This window comes from Phocoena sinus, chromosome 5, assembly GCF_008692025.1.
Source record: "Phocoena sinus isolate mPhoSin1 chromosome 5, mPhoSin1.pri, whole genome shotgun sequence".
NCBI lineage: Eukaryota > Metazoa > Chordata > Mammalia > Artiodactyla > Phocoenidae > Phocoena > Phocoena sinus.
Genome location: NC_045767.1, coordinates 32,033,407 through 32,051,071, shown reverse-complemented (window position 1 = coordinate 32,051,071; position 17,665 = coordinate 32,033,407). Strand labels below are relative to the sequence as shown.

The 17,665-nt window shown below is 43.3% G+C and overlaps 2 protein-coding genes and 1 long non-coding RNA gene across 5 annotated transcripts in view; all 3 read left to right on the top strand.

Moving 5' to 3' along the window:
• The window catches only part of LOC116754398 (cytochrome P450 2U1), a 30,676-nt gene extending 25,475 nt beyond the window's left edge, over window positions 1–5,201 (top strand). The window contains exon 6 of one of the 2 annotated variants that reach the window (XR_004350051.1): window positions 5,183–5,201. The gene's annotated coding sequence lies outside the window, so the exon portion shown is untranslated. The other variant, XR_004350050.1, reaches the window with a different exon arrangement.
• Window positions 5,202–5,344: 143 nt separating this feature from the next.
• Window positions 5,345–6,991, top strand: LOC116754265. The gene is made up of 2 exons (XR_004350026.1): window positions 5,345–5,388; window positions 6,158–6,991. It is a non-coding gene; the product is annotated as an uncharacterized LOC116754265 (long non-coding RNA).
• Window positions 6,992–11,815: 4,824 nt separating this feature from the next.
• The window catches only part of HADH (hydroxyacyl-CoA dehydrogenase), a 47,726-nt gene continuing 41,876 nt past the window's right edge, over window positions 11,816–17,665 (top strand). Inside the window, exon 1 of one of the 2 annotated variants that reach the window (XM_032631879.1) lies at window positions 11,816–12,065. In XM_032631879.1, the coding sequence (XP_032487770.1) occupies window positions 11,934–12,065 (132 nt within the window). In that variant the 5' untranslated portion in view covers window positions 11,816–11,933. The remainder of the gene's footprint in view (window positions 12,066–17,665) is intronic. The other variant, XM_032631880.1, reaches the window with a different exon arrangement.

Below are 17,665 nucleotides of genomic sequence, written 5' to 3'. Positions count from 1 at the left end.
TGTTTTGCTAGTTGTTTGGCATAGGTTGTCCAGCACTGTGGCTTGCTGGTCGTTGAGTGAAGCTGGGTGCTGGTGTTAAGATGGAGGTCTCTGGGATATTTCCACCGTTTAATATTATGTGGAGCTGGGAGGTCTCTTGTTGACCAGTGTCCTGAAGTTGGCTCTCCTACCTCAGAGGCAGAGCCCTGACTCCTGGCTGGAGCACCAAGAGCCTTTCATCCACACGGCTCAGAATAAAAGGGAGAAAAAGTAGAGAGAATTCGTAGAAGTATGAGGAAAGAAAGAAGGAAAGGAGGAAAGGAAGGAAGGAAGAAAGAAGCAAAGAAGGAAAGAAAGGAGGGAGGGAGGGAGGGAGGGAGGAATGAAGGAAGGAGGGAAAGAAGGAAAAAAGACAGAAAGATGATACAGTAAAATAAAATAAAGTATAATATAGTTATTGAATTAAAAAATATTTAGAAAAAAAAAGGGACGGATAGAACCTTAGGACAAATGTTGGAAGCAAAGCTATACAGAGAAAATCTTACACAGAAGCATACACATACACCTTCACAAAAAGAGGTAAAGGGGGAAAAATCATAAATCCTGCTCCCAGAGACCACCTCCTCAATTTGGGGTGATTCGTTGTCTAAAGGAGGGAAGGAAGGAAGGAAGGAAAGAAAGAAAGAACGAAGGTAAAGTATAATAAAGTTATTACAATTAAACTTAATTATTAAGAAAAAGAATTAAAAAAAAAAATCATGGACGGATCGAGCCCTAGGACAGATGGTGGAAGCAAGAGTATACAGACAAGATCTCACACAGAAGCATACACGTACACATTCACAAAAAGAGGAAAAGGGAAAAAAAATCATAGATCTCGCTCCTAAATTCCCCCTCTTCAACTTGGGATCATTCCTTGTGTCTTCAGGTATTCCACAGATGCAGGGTATATCAAGTTGATTGTGGAGCTTTAATCCGCTACTTCTGTGGCTGCTGGGAGAGATTTCCCTTTCTCTTCTTTGTTCTCACAGCTCACAGGAGCTCAGCTTTGGATTTGGCCCTGCCTCTGCGTGTAGGTCGCTGGAGGGCGTCTGTTTTTTCGCTCAGACAGGACGGGGTTAAAGGAGCCGCTGATTGGGGCCTCCGGCTCACTCAGGCCGGGGGTTGGGGGATGGGGGAAGGAGGGGCACTGCGTGCGGGGCGGGCCTGCGGCGGCAGAGACAGCGTGACGTTGCGGCAGAGGCCGGCCTGACGTTGCACCAGCCTGAGGCCCGCCGTGCGTTGTCCCGGGGAAGTTGTCCCTGGATCCCGGGAACCTGGCAGTGGCGGGCTGCACAGGCTCCGCGGAAGAGGGGTGTGGAGAGTGACCTGTGCTCGCACACAGGCCCCTTGGTGGCGGCAGCAGCAGCCTTAGCGTCTCCCGCCCGTCTCTGGGGTCCGCGGTTTTAGCCGCGGCTCGCGCCCGTCTCTGGGGTTTGCGCTTTCAGCCGCGGCTCGCGCCCCGTCTCTGGGGTTCGCGCTTTTAGCCGCGACTCGCGCCTGTCTCTGGGGTTCGCGCTTTTAGCCGCGGCTCGCGCCCTTCTCTGGAGATCCTTTAAGCAGCGCTCTTAAACCCCTCTCCTCGCGCACCAGGAAACAAAGAGGGAAGAAAAAGTCTCTTTCCTCTTCGGCAGGTGCAGGCTTTTCCCCGAACTCCCTCCCGGCTAGTCGTGGTGCACTAACCCCTTCAGGCTACGTTCAAGCCGCCAACCCCAGTCCTCTCCCTGAGCTCCGTCCAAAACCAAAACCGGAGCCTCAGCTCGCAGCCCCGCCCGCCCCGGCGGGTGAGCAGACAAGCCTCTCGGGCTGGTGACTGCCGGTCAGCACCGATCGTCTGTGCAGGAATCTCCCCGCTTTGCCCTCCGCACCCGTCGCTGTGCACTACTCCGCGGTGCCGAAACTCCCCCCTCCGTCTCCCGCAGTCTCCGCCCGCGGAGGGGCTTCCTAGTGTGTGGAAACTTTTCCTCCTTCACAGCTCCCTCCCACTGGTGCAGGTGCCGTCGTTATTTTTTTGTCTCTGTTTTTTCTTTTGCCCTACCCAGGTATGTGGGGAGTTTCTTGCCTTTTGGGAGGTCTGAGGTCTTCTGCCAGCCTTCAGTAGGAGTTCTGTAGGAGTTGTTCCACGTGTGGATGTATTTCTGGTGTATCCGTGGGGAGGAAGGCGATCTCCGCGTCTTACTCTTCCGCCATCTTCAAGGTCCCCCCGAGCTCTGGAATTTTAACACTGGGATTTATGAGAAAAGGATTCAAACTGTACTGAATATTCCTTAACTGTTCTTCCTGCCACCAGGCCTAATGTATCTCATCCTTGAAGACTTGCAAAGACAGGAAGGCATTCTTAATTTTTTTAAGATAACTAAATTGTTTCTTAATAAATAAACTCCCTCTAAAAGAACAGTTCTCAAAAAAGCTTATGACTTCTCTCAGGGGATATTTGGAAATATGTGGGTGTGTTTTCAGTTATCACAGTGATGGGGGTGCTAATGGCTTTTTTGTTGCCATGAGGCCAGGATGCTAAATGTCTGAGCAGTCCTAGACAATGAAGAACTGACCTGCCCAAAGAGAACATGCTCCAAAAGTTGCTAGCCCTTTTCTTTATTCTCCCATTATACTCCTTATATAGAAAGAATTGTGATAATAATATAAACAACTGTACTTTTGAGCCTTTCCTCATGCTGGCACCGTACTTTATGCTTTACTTGTGTGCTTACATAATTCTTAAAGAGTGTTTAGTAAGAGGATGCCATTCTGTAGCTGATGGAGCTCAGGCTTAGAGAAGTTGCGGCCTACATGTAGTTAAAAAGTACCGCTGTGCATTTCAAACCTACCAGTCGTTGTAACTGGAGAGTTCTTCCTGTACCACGTCTTTATAATGCCCTCTGCATTTTCAATATGGATAAATGAAATACAGGCCAATCTTTAGGTGCCTTGAGGATTTTTGTTAATTAAAAAAGAAAAACTAAGAACGAAATGCATAGGCACTGTGAGTGAATGGAGAGGTTGTTATAGAGACTTTATTTATTGTTTATTAATTAATTTTTATTTTTGGCTGCACTGGGTCTTCTTTGGTGTGCGCAGGCTTACTCTAGTTGCGGTGAGCAGGGGCTACTTCTCATTGCGGTGGCTTCTCGTTGCGGAGCGTGGGCTTCAGTAGTTGTGGCACATGGGCTCAGTAGTTGTGGCTCACGGGCTGTAGAGCGCAGGCTCAGTAGTTGTGGCACACAGGCTTAGTTGCTCCGTGGCATGTAGGATCTTCCTGGACCAGGGCTTGAACCCGTGTCCCCTGCATTGGCAGGCGGATTCTTAACCACTGTGCCACCATGGAAGCCCCTAGAGACTTTAGATGGATGATGCATGTGTGGATTACCGTGTACCACGTGCAGGGCGGTTTGTCCTGATCTGGAATTTCATATGCTGCGGAATTGCACTAATAACTTTGCATTAGCATGTTTATTACTCTTCGATTTATACATGCATTTTCAGTACCCCCTAACCAAACAGTTTGTAGCTAACTTGAGAAAAAAACTCTTCTGTGAGATTATGTTGAAATCAGATGTTTATTAAACTTTAAAATGTAATGCCTTAAACTGTAGCACTTTTAAAACATCTGTTTATGGCAAATCACTGAAAGGACCGTTAATGCTTCCCTTGCACATGTTGATATTTTACGAGTTTTTACTTTATGATGTATTTGAAGTGTAAAAATAATAGTACTTTGTTTTATAAGTTTGCCTAATACCTACTTTTTAGTCCTCATCATTAGCATGATTTTTGATGCTTATATTAAACTTTTAATTTTAACTGAAATAGTGTCATGTGTGGTTTGGGGGGTTTTGTTTTCTTTAAATTGCTAAACAAAATTCTCTTTTACCAGATGTCAAGTTAAGAAAAAGAAGAGGGAATAGACTTCCAAAAAGAGGGAGATGGCCACATATAATATAAGCATGATCTCTAGACAGGAGGATAATTGTTTTAAAATATCCTCTCAGAGCACAGTTACCCTCAGGACTGTAGCACAGCCCAAGCTTCTTATTTCCCATGTCAAAGTCCAGCATTATTTGAGAGAGGGATGAATCTACATAAGCCCATTGTGGCAAAATATCGAGTGCTTGTCTCTATTACACTCCTTAGCTCAGGAAGAAGAGTTTTTTAAAATACCCAAACCTATGGATTTTTCCTATAGATGAGCCCACTGCCGGCTTTTTCCACGGCCCAGTCTTCCTCCTGAGGTCACAGTGCAGAGGTCACCTCCTGAGGGATGGCTTCTGCTAAAGCCCTATCTAAAGTGGCCTTTCCTGAGAACACCCTGCTATAGACTGAAAGTTTGTGTGCCCCAAGAATTCATTAACTGAAACCTGATCCCGATGTGATAGTATTTGGAGGTGGGACCTTTGGGAAGTGATTGTGTCATGAGAGTGGAGCCCTCATGCATGGGATTAGGATCCTTATAAGAGCCCAGAGAGCTCCCTGCCCCCTTCTGCCATATGAGACTGCAGTGTAAAGACAGCCATCCATGAACCAGGAAGCAGGCTCTCACCAGACACTGAATCTGCGCATGCCTTGATTTTGGACTTCTAGTCTCCAGACCTGTGAGCAGTAAACTTCTTTTATCTGTAAGATACTCAGTCTATGGTATTTCTGTTATAACAGCCTAAATGGACGAAAATATGCCCTGATTTATCACCCAGCTTACTTCCTTCAGAGCCCTCCTCACTATCTACAGTTACGCTGTTTATTTAAATCCTGTTTCCACCATTTCTTCCACCTCTGGCCAGAGGTGCCGTTTGTTGCACAAGTTTTCAATTTTGATGAAGTCCAATTTGTTAATTTTTTCTTTTGTTGCCTGTGTCTTTGGTGTCACATCCAAGAAATCATTGCCAAATCCAATGTCATGAAGCTTTTTGCCTGTTTTCTTCTAAGAGTTTTATAGTCTTAGCTTTTATGTGTAGGTCTCTGATCCATTTTGAATTAATTTTTGTATATGGTGTAAGGTAAGGGTCTAACTTTACTTCTGTGCATATGGATAACAGTTTTCCCAACACTATTTGTTGAAAAGACTGTCTTTTTCCCATTGAATGGCCTAGGTACTCTTGTCGAAAATTGTTTGACCATATATATGAGTATTTATTTCTGGGTGGATACTATCTTTTTTTTTTTTTTGCAGTACGCGGGCCTCTCACTGTTGTGGCCTCTCCCGCCGCGGAGCACAGGTTCCGGACGCGCAGGCCCAGCGGCCATGGCTCACGGGCCCAGCCGCTCCGCGGCATGTGAGATCCTCCCGGACCAGGGCACGAACCCATGTCCCCTGCATCGGCAGGTGGACTCCCAACCACCGCGCCACCAGGGAAGCCCTGGATACTATCTTTTAAAGTAATGTATCACTAAACAGTTTTGTAGTAACACTGGGATATTCAGACAAATCAATGAAAGGAAATAGAGAGTATATCCTCTAGTGTATAAAAGTGGCATCACATTATGAAAGAACAGGAATAATATATTTTAAAAAGTGCTAGGACAGTTGGTTAATTACTTAGAAAACTAAAGTAACATCTTTTCTCCAGTTAACTTCTTTTTCCAAGTTAATCCCCAAAGGATGAATTTCCCAAATTAATCCAAGTTAATCCCAAAAGGTCTAAAAAGTAAAAATAATACATCTGTATGTGTCTCTGAAACATTTGATATTTTCTAAGCATAAAAAAGTCATGGACATTTTGAAACACATACAGAAGTTATGGGCAAATCTTGTTTCATCTACATTATCCCACTTCCCACTAGCCCCATTCTGCACTGATATATTGTGAAGCAAATATTAGACATATCACATCAACGTATTCATAACGTAGAATATGACTTGCAAGGATGGCTAATCTCTAGTCGTAGTTACATTTCAAAGAAATATTGACAAGGGGTACAAATATATTGACAAAATAGCCTAAGAAAATATTTCAGAATGTCAAATCAAACAGACCAGAAGAACATGTTTTTCTATCTTTTTTTCTATATAGAAAAAAAGCTATTTTTCTCAAACATGTTTACAATTAAATTACTAATGGAACAACTGCTAAGAATGCTACTAAATGACCTATATCTTATAGTTCCTTCTTAGTCAGGTTTACGACTCAGAGTTTTCTTTCTTTAGGTTGTGCCTCATTTAAAAGAAAATTTTCCACAAGGAATCTACCAATTTGGCATTTCTGATTCTGAAACATGGCACTAAAGAGGGAAATTCCACCAGTGAAAACTCTTTTCTCCCATCATACTCTGCTCGGCAGCATTTGTCCTCATTGTATTACTTTTTGTCAATCTGAGCTTGTTTAGCAACCCTCTTCCCACCTGGTATGCAAAGGCATGTAGTGAATTGTCAATTATTGTAGTTTTGAAAGATATCTTCCAAGGATATTTAAGTCCTTTATATGGTTTCCTTGTACACAAACTAATGTTCATGAAAAAGCTGGTGCCTAAAGATAAAAATAAAAACAAATTAACTAAAACCTCAGTAAAGCTGTTGTTTGAAAAAAGGGAGAGAGAGAGATGGCAACTAAATGCCATACCTGACTCTAGACTGGATTTGGTACTAGAAGGAAAAAAAAAAACTATAAAGGACATTATTAGGTCAGTTAACTAAATTGGAATACAGGCGATCAGTTGGATAGAAATGTATCAATGTTAAATTTACTAAAGTTGATTACTATCGTTATGTCAGAGGATCACCCTATTCCTAGGAAATATGCATAGAAATATTATAAAGGACCATGATTTGTGTAACTTACTCTCAGATGGTTCAGATTATTCATAATATATATAATATCTGTCTTATCTATTATAGATAAATAGATCTAGACAATTGATAAGATAAAGCAAACGTGATAAAATGTTAGCAATAGGTAAATATGGGTAAGAGATATATGGGTTCTTTTGTACTATTTTTACAATTTTTCTATGTGTAATTCTAAATAAATTGAAAAAAATTAAATATGATTGAGATCATGATTCTCATAAAAAGGTCCACCCTCATCTGGCCCCTGCCTACCTTTGCAGTCTCATCTTCATTCACCCAAAAGTACCCTGTGCTTTTGTTATCCTATGTTAATGTATTTCCAGACCACTCTCTAATCTCGGTTCCTTCACAGACTACATATACATTTTTCTCTCTGTCTGGAATGTCCTCAAAACATTTTCTCTGCCCGAAAACCTTCTAATCATCCTCACTACTCTGCTGTAATATATCCATCGTGATGAAGTAGGTTAGGACACTGGTTATGAGCAACAACTTTGCACTCAGGTAGACTGGGGCTCAAGACCTGCCTCTATTCTTCCCGCCTATCACACCTCAGGCAAGTTATTTTCCTCTCTAAGCTTCCAGTTTTCCCATATGCAAAAAGAGAATAAAAATAATGACATCAGACTGATGGGAATGGATGAGAAGTTACGTATTACATGCTTAGCACAGAGCCAGGCAAATTAAGCATTCACTAAATGCTAGTCTTCCCGTTGCTTCCCCCACCCCCCCTTACTACCCACCTCCCACAGCCCCTTGCATTCCCTTCTGGAAAGCACAACATTTTGTTCCATGTTTATTTCTCCTACTACTTTATGAGCCCTTGAACGGCAAAGACTACATTCTAGTCACCCCTGATTTTTCCAGCATCTAGAGTGATGTTTCTTGCTCACATAGAGCAATGAAGAACTTGCTATTTCCAAAATCAATGATTTTACTTTGAAAACTAAAACAAGGAATCACTATCAGCTTTCTTTAAATACCTGACTCTGTAAGACATGGAGACAACCTAAATGTCCATTGACAGATGAATGGATAAAGAAGATGTGGTACATATATACAGTGGAATACTACTCAGCCATCAAAAGAATGAAATAATTCATTTGCAGCAACATGGATGCAACTAGAGATTATCATACTAAGTGAAGTAAGTCAGAAAGAGAAAGACAAATACCATATGATATCACTTACATGTGGAATCTCAAATATGGCACAAATGAACCTATGAAACAGAAAAAGAATCACGGACATAGACAACAGACTGGTGGTTGTCAAGGTGGAGGGGGTTGGGGGAGGAATGGAGTGGGAGGTTGGGGTTAGCAGATGTCAGCTATTATATATGGAATGCATAAACAAGGTCCTACTGTATAGCCCAGAGAACTATATTTAATATTCTATGATAAACCATTCATGGAAAAGAATATTTAAAAAAAGAATGTGTGTGTGTGTGTGTGTGTGTGTGTGTGTATATATATGTATAACTGAATCACTTCACTGTATAGCAGTAATTAACACTGTAAATCAGCTATACTTCAATAAAAAAATAATAAATAGATAAATACCTGGCTCTGAAAATGTCTGAGAATTAGTTATTCAAAATATATTTTAGCCTTCAACTAATTTATAGATACTAGGATCTTTATAAAAGATGATTTCTAATTTATAAGTTAGGAAATCAACTTGGTTCTTTGTGGCTAGGCTTTAAGATACTTGAGAAGGAGTAGAAGGAAATAGGTGAGTTTAAAGTGTTGGCACCAGGACTTAGAAGTTTGGTCTTTATCCTGTGAATAAAATTTTTAAAAGGAGAGTGCAGTGACCCAGTTTATAACTTGAGAAATCAGTCTGAGAAGAATGTGAAGTATGAACTGGGTCAAAGAGACATTAGTTACAGTAAGGCGCTTCAGGAATGGGCTCAGTCTCTACAAAGGAGACAAGGGCTTGGATAAAATGCCGATAAATAGGGATAGAGATAAGAGGGGGAAATGAGGGAGGAAGCCTGTATGCTCCTAAGGTGGCATCAATGACATCTGACCGAGTGAATGGGGATATGGTGGTGAGGGGGAAGGAAAATGCCCTCGGTTGTGTGTCATCGTGAACTGACAATGAATGCAAGAGGAGGTGAAAGGTATTGTGGGAAGTGAGAAATAATAGGTTCAAATTTTGATAAGTTACATTTGAAGTAGCTGAGGGATTTCCAAATAGAGGTGATCAGTAGACGATTATAAATGGATGTTTGTGTTTGAGAAGCATGAGTCCACATGCTAGAAATCAGGAAGGAATAAAACATGGTTTTATAAAGTCTTCAGGTGTAAATATTGGGACTCACTGTGTGAAACTTAACAGTTCTGGGGCTTATTGGTAGGAATGTCTAAATACATTAATCTGTTTATAACCTTAATGATAACCTTAGTAGGACAGTTAAACCTCCAAATCTAGACATGTATGTTTACTGGAGACCACTCCCCAATTTTTTTCCCCTCTAGCAACAGCAGCACTTTCTAAAGAGTATGAAATTATGAAAGGAATGGGAACCTTGAGGTCAGAATGGATTCAAATCTGAGCTTGGTCAGTTATTGGGTGAGTTACATTTAATAAATGACTTAATCGCTCAGAGCCTCAGTTTCTTCACCTTTAGAAGAAGATAGCAGTGGTAACCTTAGGGTTGCTATAAAGAGAGGCAAAACAGCATAGTGGCCAAGAACATGAGCCCTGAAAACAGACTGTCCTGAGTTTGAATTCTGTCTGTGCTATTCATTAGCTGTGTGACCTTGGCTAAGTTTCTGGACTTCTCTGGGCCTCAGTTTCCTCACCTGTAAAAAAGGGGTACCCTTTGCTGTTTTTGAGTTGGTCAGTGACCAGTGTCACGCTTCCCAGTGCACCACTCCTGCAGAGAGAAACGAAGCACCTCCCCAAGAACAGGGTGAAGGTGCAAGTCGGGGACCACAGAAATTGTTATTGGGTGCCTGAAAGTTCAAGGCCACACTTGGGAAAAGACTTGCAGTTCTGGCAAAAGAAGAATGATTCTATTGTAACTGTCATCTGATCAGGACTGGGCAGGAATAGAGGCTGGGGTGGCCTTCCTGGTTCAGAAGAGTGTAAATGAGGGTTAGACTCTCAGTATGAAACAGCTGGAAAGATACCTGTCCAGCCCTTTTCCTTTTTTTTTTTTTTAACATCTTTATTGGAGTATAATTGCTTTACAATGGTGTGTTAGTTTCTGCTGTATAACAAAGTGAATCAGCTATGCATGTACATGTATCCCCACATCTCCTCCCTCTTGGCATCTCCCTCCCTCCCATCCTCCCTATCCCACCCCTCTAGGTGGACACAAAGCACGGAGCTGATCTCCCTGTGCTATGCAGCTGCTTGCCACTAGCTATCTATTTTACATTTGGTAATGTATATATGTCCATGCCACTCTCTCACTTCGTCCCAGCTTACCCTTCCCAGCCCTTTCTTTTGAAAGACAAGGACCCTGGAGCCCAGGGAGGTTGTCTGCAGACCATCATACTGCACACCAGTGACTGAGACAGGACTCCTGACTCTCACTTCATTGCTCCTTTCTTCACATCACACCTTTATATAATACAGATGGCCTCAGATCTGAGAACTGCTAAAAAATACTGCAGTGGTTATTCTTTCTGTTCTGAGGAAAACAAATCAGAGATCTGAAAATATACCAAATACTCAGGGATTATGTTTTACATTATACACATTTAAAAAATACATATTGTGACGACACTATAATCAGAATGTTTGGCCTTGCATTAAACACAACTTTTAAATGAGAATGAAAATTTAAACTCCACCGAAAGAATCATCTGTGCATCTTGCTAATCTACTGTCCTAGCGTCACCTCTAACAATACCTAATTCCTCACCCTTTTCCTGTGGCAATATTTTTTTACGCTTCTACCTTTGCATGTGCTGCTTCCTGTGCCTAGAAGCCTCTTTTCTTCTAAATTGACTCATTTGTTCAAGTTACTAGGTTCTCCGTGTAATCTTCCTATTCCAATTCTAGTCCTATTGGTTTTTGCATTTGGTACATTCTAGCACTTAATGGACTTTAATTATTTGGATGTGACAGTGTCTTCAGCCAGTAATGATCTCCTTAGAAACGTCCCAAGCCTTAAGGAGTGCTCAACACCAGCACTTCTCCCACACTTTTACAGAATTAGAAATAAAAATGAGATGTAAGCAAAGCAACGGTGAACACAGGATTCACTATGTAAGTTACCTGCAATAGGAGGAGGCAGACTTTGGATGGTGAGTCTGTGGGTCCTTATTACATATTTAAAAATAAATAATAAAAATTCTATATTACTAAGGTACAGTAACTAGAAATTATTTACACGAGGGAGAAGATTGGCCTATTATTACCAGTTACTCCACAAAGGTTCCTCTTTGACTTTAAACTGTCCACATGTTCCCTGCATTAATAAACATGTTAAGTCGAAATGGGCAATTAAAGGTTAAATTTCTCTTTCCCTTAGTGGGCCTGATTTTTGCATTAGAACTCATGGGTCACTAGACATTTGCTTTGGGTGTGAGCAGTTTGTTTCCTTCCGTTTTTAGCAGGAACAATATGCACCGGGTTAAAATAATCCCTAGACTTGGTTTATGGTGACACGTACGGAAGGTGCTCATTTTGGGCTTCCTCATCACCACAGCCAAATAACACGTATTTATTTGGCGCCGAGTATGCACAAGGATCAAAAGGGAGAAGTTAACAAGGCAACACCACGGACTTCCCCTTACAAGGGGCCCGTGGCTTTTGCGAGGAAAGGCTTGCACTGGGTCCGGTACCAGAACGCTAACCACTCAACGGCACACGACCAGCTGCGTCGACAGTCCGGGTAGAGCTGCTCTGCAGAGGAGGGCGGCGGCCCGCCCTAGTCCTCGTGAGCTTGGACGCCGCGCTCGGACGTTCGAACGCCGTCCCTGCGGCCTCCGCCAATGGGGAAAGCGGGCCTCGAGGCTCCGCCCCCGCCGTCGAATACGTCACGGCGTCGCCCAGGGCGCGCGGGCCGCGGGCCGCTAGGGCTTCCGCCCCCAGAGGTCTGCTCGCTCTTAGGTGTTGCGTGAGGGAGTATTCTCCGCCAGGTCTTGTCGCTGTCGCCGCTTTCGCCGTCTGCACCATGGCTTTCGTAACCAGGCAGTTCGTGCGTTCCATGTCCTCCTCGTCCACCGCCGCGGCCTCAGCGAAGAAAATCCTCGTCAAGCATGTGACGGTCATCGGCGGCGGGCTGATGGGCGCCGGCATCGCCCAGGTGGGCAGTCCTCGGGCAGCGCTCCCCGCTCGCTTTGCTGCCCCACCCCGACAGGAAAGCGCTGGCGGGCCGCGACCCGGCGGGGGTTGTCAGGCCCGGAGGCCAGCGTTCACGCGAGCCCCGCGGAATTTCCACCCTGACCCTCCCCCGTGTAGTTGAAATGTCTGGGCCTGTTAGTCTGCAGCCCCCCAAAGATCTAGTGTTCTTGGGCCGAGCCTCAGTTTACGGCGGTTGGCTTCCAGAGACCCGCACTGCGATCAGTTTTAATTTTATTAGTTTTTTATAATTCTGCAGCCGTTGTCAGAGCAGTTTTCTGCTCTCTAAATGGTCTCTTCTCTCCCAGTGTGTGCTTGCTGAGTTACAAAGAATAATAGTAGTAAGCACTTTTGAAGCATTTGGTAACGTTACCTAATCGGCGCTTGTGAGGCGCTGGGACTCCACCAAGTGCTGCGCAAGAAGTCTTTGACCTAGTGCCCTCTGGCGCTGGGTAGAGTGGGAGGGGGAGGCAGAGCGGTTGAGGGCTCTGAAGGAGTCGCTAATCTCCGTGTGCATCTTCAGGACTCCGCGCGGTTCCAACTAAGCTGTGATTCAGGGTCAGTTGTGCAGCTGTTACCTAGGTACTGTGATCCTTGTGTTTTTACTGATTGGGTTTTAGCGTTTATATTCCAACTCGTATCGGGGAACCGTGATTTTCATAGCCTAGCTGATTATATGCTTAGCATGTCGGCCCTTTGTTACTTGTACTGTTGGACGGGGGAGGCATTTATCTAATTTTTCTTAAGGGAAAACTCAAGTTAAGTGGCTATGATCATGAAGGAGTTTAATTTTTGTAGTGTCTGTTTCCAGCCAAGTCTATGCTTCTATGCTTGCTTTGTAGAAAAATCTTTTCTTCTTATTATATATCTTAAAACTTCCCAGACTGCAGGTATTTTGCAACATATTAATTTGATTGCATTTTCTTCTAAAATCTGTATTTCATTAATGTTTTATCCTTCTGACTCCCATTTCTTCTCAGATCATGTTTTTGGACATATATTGCCCTTTTTATTGTGTACATGCCCTGGCTGCTGGGTTATGGTGTCCCATTAATCTTTATTATACGTGAGATGGGAGGAGTAGGTCTTTTTAACATGAAAGTTTATTATACTACGTGATACTTAAAAGAAAGTTTAGGTTGAGTGCATTTGTATCTCCCTGCTCCACCCAAATCTCCCTATGCTGTGAGAGTGAGATTTGTTGTGGGCAGGTATAAAATAATGTATTTGTTTAAAAACATCTAAACAACATCTTAGTGACAAGATATTAGGGCCTGAAGCCCCCAATAACAATATAGGAAATGGGTCCAGAAACTATTGTTGATGGTCCCTTGAAGACATCAGTGGAAGAGGATTAGAAACTAAGTAGAAAGCATCACTTCAACTTTTGTACAAATTCAGGTTGCTCAGTTCTTGGAGTACCGTATCCACTACTGGCCCAAAAAGTGTTATGTTGCACAAAAAGGCACACACGTAACACCTAAAATTATGGGTACGGTGTTGGAGCTTTCATCTGAGAAAGGAGGGAGGAGATTGACAATGATGGGCATTCAGACTTGTGGATCAAATCCTTGAGTAGTTGGACCAGGGTGGCGTGCCTTTTGAAACCTAAGGGGTAAAAAAAGAAAGCTATTTACCCCACACATTGGAAATATAATGGAATTGTCATTCAAGAAGTTGATAAGGACCAGAGATTTAAATAGTGGACAGTCCTAGGGAGCAGTAGTTCTGTGCTTACATAACAAGGTTTAAAAGAGCCTCAGCCGCTGTAGGTGACAGCTTTAATCCTGTGGAGGGGAACCGCACTTTCCTGCATTATATCTCTGTGTGCCACTTTCAGCCAGTTGGTTGGTTTCGGCTGTTTAGCTGATCCATTTTTGCACTCTATCCTGCAGCATGCTGCTCGAGGCAGTACTGCCTCATTCTTCATGCTCCTTGACCTACAGCTTTTGTCACAGGGTAAATCTGTTTTGCTCATTTAGTGCCACAGCTATTAGTTGGTGTGGTTTGACTGTACGTTGGATCCAGTTCACTGTGGGGACTTGGGATGGTCTATGCTGGCTCTGTGCTAACATGGAAAAGTTACTTCTGTGCCTTGCTTTACTAATCTCTGAGGTAGGACTAGCCTCCTGGGAGTATGGAGAGGATTGAATGAAGTAGCACACGTCAAGCACTTAGCACAGTGGCATCTAGTAAGGGCTCACAGAATGTTAGCTGCCTTCAGGGTTATCACCATCATGGTGTTATCCTTGTCCTTTTGTCATTGTCCCCTCATGCCACGCCCATCTCTGATCCTTGCTGCTATGGTAGGCCTGTGATGTTAAGGTGGAGAGCACTGGTTGTGATTCTTTTCCATCTTGCTTAATCTTGAAGGCAAATGCCAGTTGTTGACTGCAGTTTGTTCAGAGACCTCTGAAAAGAGGGAAAGCACTTTTTATCCTCCTCAGTAAAGCCTTAAAAACACAAGCACAAAGTAACATCTAACTTTATGCTACTAATTCACACTTAGCTTCACTCTCCAGAACTCTTTCTGAAGTAGGGTTTTTTTTAATTTGGGGTGGCACCAGGTCTTAGTTGCAGCAGGCTGACTCTTTAGTTGTGGCTCACGGGCTCCTTAGTTGTGGTACATGTGCTCCTTAGTTGCAGCAGCAGGGTTCCTTAGTGTGCAGCTCACGGGCTCCTTAGTTGTGGCATGCATGTGGGATCTAGTTCCCTGACCAGGGATCAAACCCGCGTCCCCTGCATTGGAAGGCGGATTTGTAACCACTGCACCACCAGGGAAGTCCCATGAAGTAGTTTTAATTTTAATCAAGGTGTAGTTCTGTTTACATTTTTAATATTTCAAAAAAATTTGTCATTTTTGCCATATGTTCCAGTTCATGCTGAGTAGGATAAAAAAAAACTGAGTAGATTTTGTGGGAGCCTGACACATTTCTCAAGCAATTAAGCAATTTAAGACGAGTGAGGTCTGTGTTTAATTATACGTAGTTGATCAGAGCACAGGCCATTTGTATATTTGTATTCTCTAAGAGTATCTACTTTGCCTGTCATTACTTTTGCTTGTTTTAAATTAAAAAAACAAAAAACAAAAACTGTGGGTTAATATTTAAGTAAGGTTAACTTGTGTGTGTTTGCCCATTATTCTGACTTGGGTCTGATTGCCAGTTTATCTAAAGCTGGATACTTAGGCCAGCAAAGAAGCTTCCAGCAGTAATTGACCCTTGAGTGGGGGACAGGTTGGTTTTTGCTTTGTAAAGAAGGGAAAAAAGGAAGAAATTATTAGCTGTGCATCTCTTCAATTTATAGAATGAGTCAGAGCTTTGCTTCTTGCATTGCCTTTTTTTCATATGAGGAGCCCAGAGAGCTTATAGCTTTTGTTAATTTACTAGTGAGAAGCCAGTGGGCTTTCTGGGAATGGCATTTTAGGGGCTGGATTTCTTGGCTCTCTGGTAACAACCTTCCTTTTGGTGCACTATACTTCTTTGAGGAAGTGAGAGTTTGCATCTAGAAGGAGGTTGGAGCTGAGTTCACACCGAAAGCTTTTTTATTTGTTCTTCTTAAAGAGCAAAAAGTGCACATTTTTTCTGGGGAGAGCTCCTTAGGCTATTAAAACAAGGGGAGGGGTATTCTAAACTACAAGTACACGTTTCCCTGACATTTGTAGTACTCTGCGATGCTTGATGAGGACTCAAGTGGATAGGAAGTCTTCTCCCCAGCCTCTGCATTTGTTTGCCCATCTCTTTTTTCCTGCCCCCAACTCTGAACTTTCTGATGCTGAGTAGAAGAATGATCAGAGTTGCTTTGTGTTGTTTAGCTTTATTCTTTTCTGTCGCTACAGTGAGTATGCCTCTGTTGAAGTTTGTTTGAAAACAGTGCAGTGGCCTAGGAGAAGTTTTAGGAGCACAAGAGGTTGGCACAGTCACGTGGCTGTAAGCTCGCATTTTGACTCAGAGTTCTTTATGGAGGGAATAGTTGTGTTTTGTTTTGTTTCTTTTATTTTTGGCTGTGTTGGGTCTTCATTGCTATGCGCAGGCTTTCTCTAGTTGCAGGAAGCAGGGGCTTCTCTTGTTGACGAGCACAGGCATGTGGGCTTCAGTAGTGTGGCACGCGGGCTCTAGAGCACAGGCTCAGTAGTTATGGTGCACGGGCTTAGCTGCTCCACGGCATGTGGGACCTTCACGGACCAGGGCTTGAACCCGTGTCCCCTACATTGGCAGGTGGATTCTTAACCACTGCACCACCAGGGAAGTCCATGGAGGGAATAGTTTTATTCCCAGGTGTTAACTTTGTCCTCAAGGGTACGGGGTGTGTGTTTGTCATGAAGTTCATCCCTCATTTACTGTGTTGTTGCTCATTTCTTTATTGGTCTGTTCTCTGATATCCATGATGTACTAGGACAGTAAAATCAGCTTCTGTCAGCATGTTAGTCTTTGGACTTGGGGTGTGGCTGTAGATGCTGTAGAAGAGGTAGGGCTGACAGGCAGAAAAATGAATGCCGTAGAATATGTTTGGATATTGTAGAGCAGAAACGGTACCTCAGTCAGGTTTTGGGTTTTCTCTGCCGTTTCCTAGACCCGCCTCACTGTTATCTGCCCCTTTCTTGAGTTTCTCATTTCCTTTCCTCCTCCTTCTCTCTTCTCCCCATATCTGCCTTAGGCACATGCCTCACTGCCTAGCTCTCCTGGGACCACAGGAAGATAATGCTGCTGCTTTCTGTTCTATATCTCCCTCTAGGTTATGCTGACTATGTGATAGTTTCCGCTCAGTGGTGGTCTAATGCCTGAAAGTGAGCAGGCTGTAAGGTGCCTGCTGGAGTTTGGATCCCAGCCCTTCCTCTCCTGGCTGTGGAACCTTGGGCGAGTCTCTTAACCCCTCTCTGCTTCTTCCCTTATCTACGAATAATACTTAGTGTTCTGAGAGTTCTATGAGCTAAGCGCTTAGACTGTACTAGTGTTTTCAATGGTAACTGTTCAGTAAATGTTAGCTGCCTTTATGTAGATCCATCAGCTGTAATCTGGTGATGACTTCTCTTATTTTAGATTCTCTTAACTGTCTTTGAAGATATGATAGGGAGCTATGGAGAGTTCAAACAGTTCTAAAGATTTTAAGACTAATTGTGTGGGCTGTTGAGAGAGAGAATCTTAGTGCTTTGTTCACTTGGGTATTACAGTAAGTTCATTGTCATAAAGCATTTGCAACAGAGCCTGACACTTAAAAAACACTCTACAGATGTGACATTTTTTTCTGTTCCAAGCACTTTAATGTCTCTGTCATTTCATGTGACCATTATGATATTCATCCCTGCAGAGATGGCACTTGGGGTCAAGGGTCAGAGGCAGAGCAGGGCCTGGAACTCGGGTCTCTCAACTACTCTTCTGCTTGCTGGAGATCCCTGTGGCTGCAATGACCACAGTTCTACCTGCACCTTTAGCCTCTGCTGTCTTGTGGGGAGAAGTATGGCTTCCATGGGCAAGGGGATTTTTTGTGGGTATCTGGAATCAGCAGTTATCAGCTTGACCTCTCTTCAGCTCTAGATTCAAAGTTAGAGTCACCTGCTGGTCATCT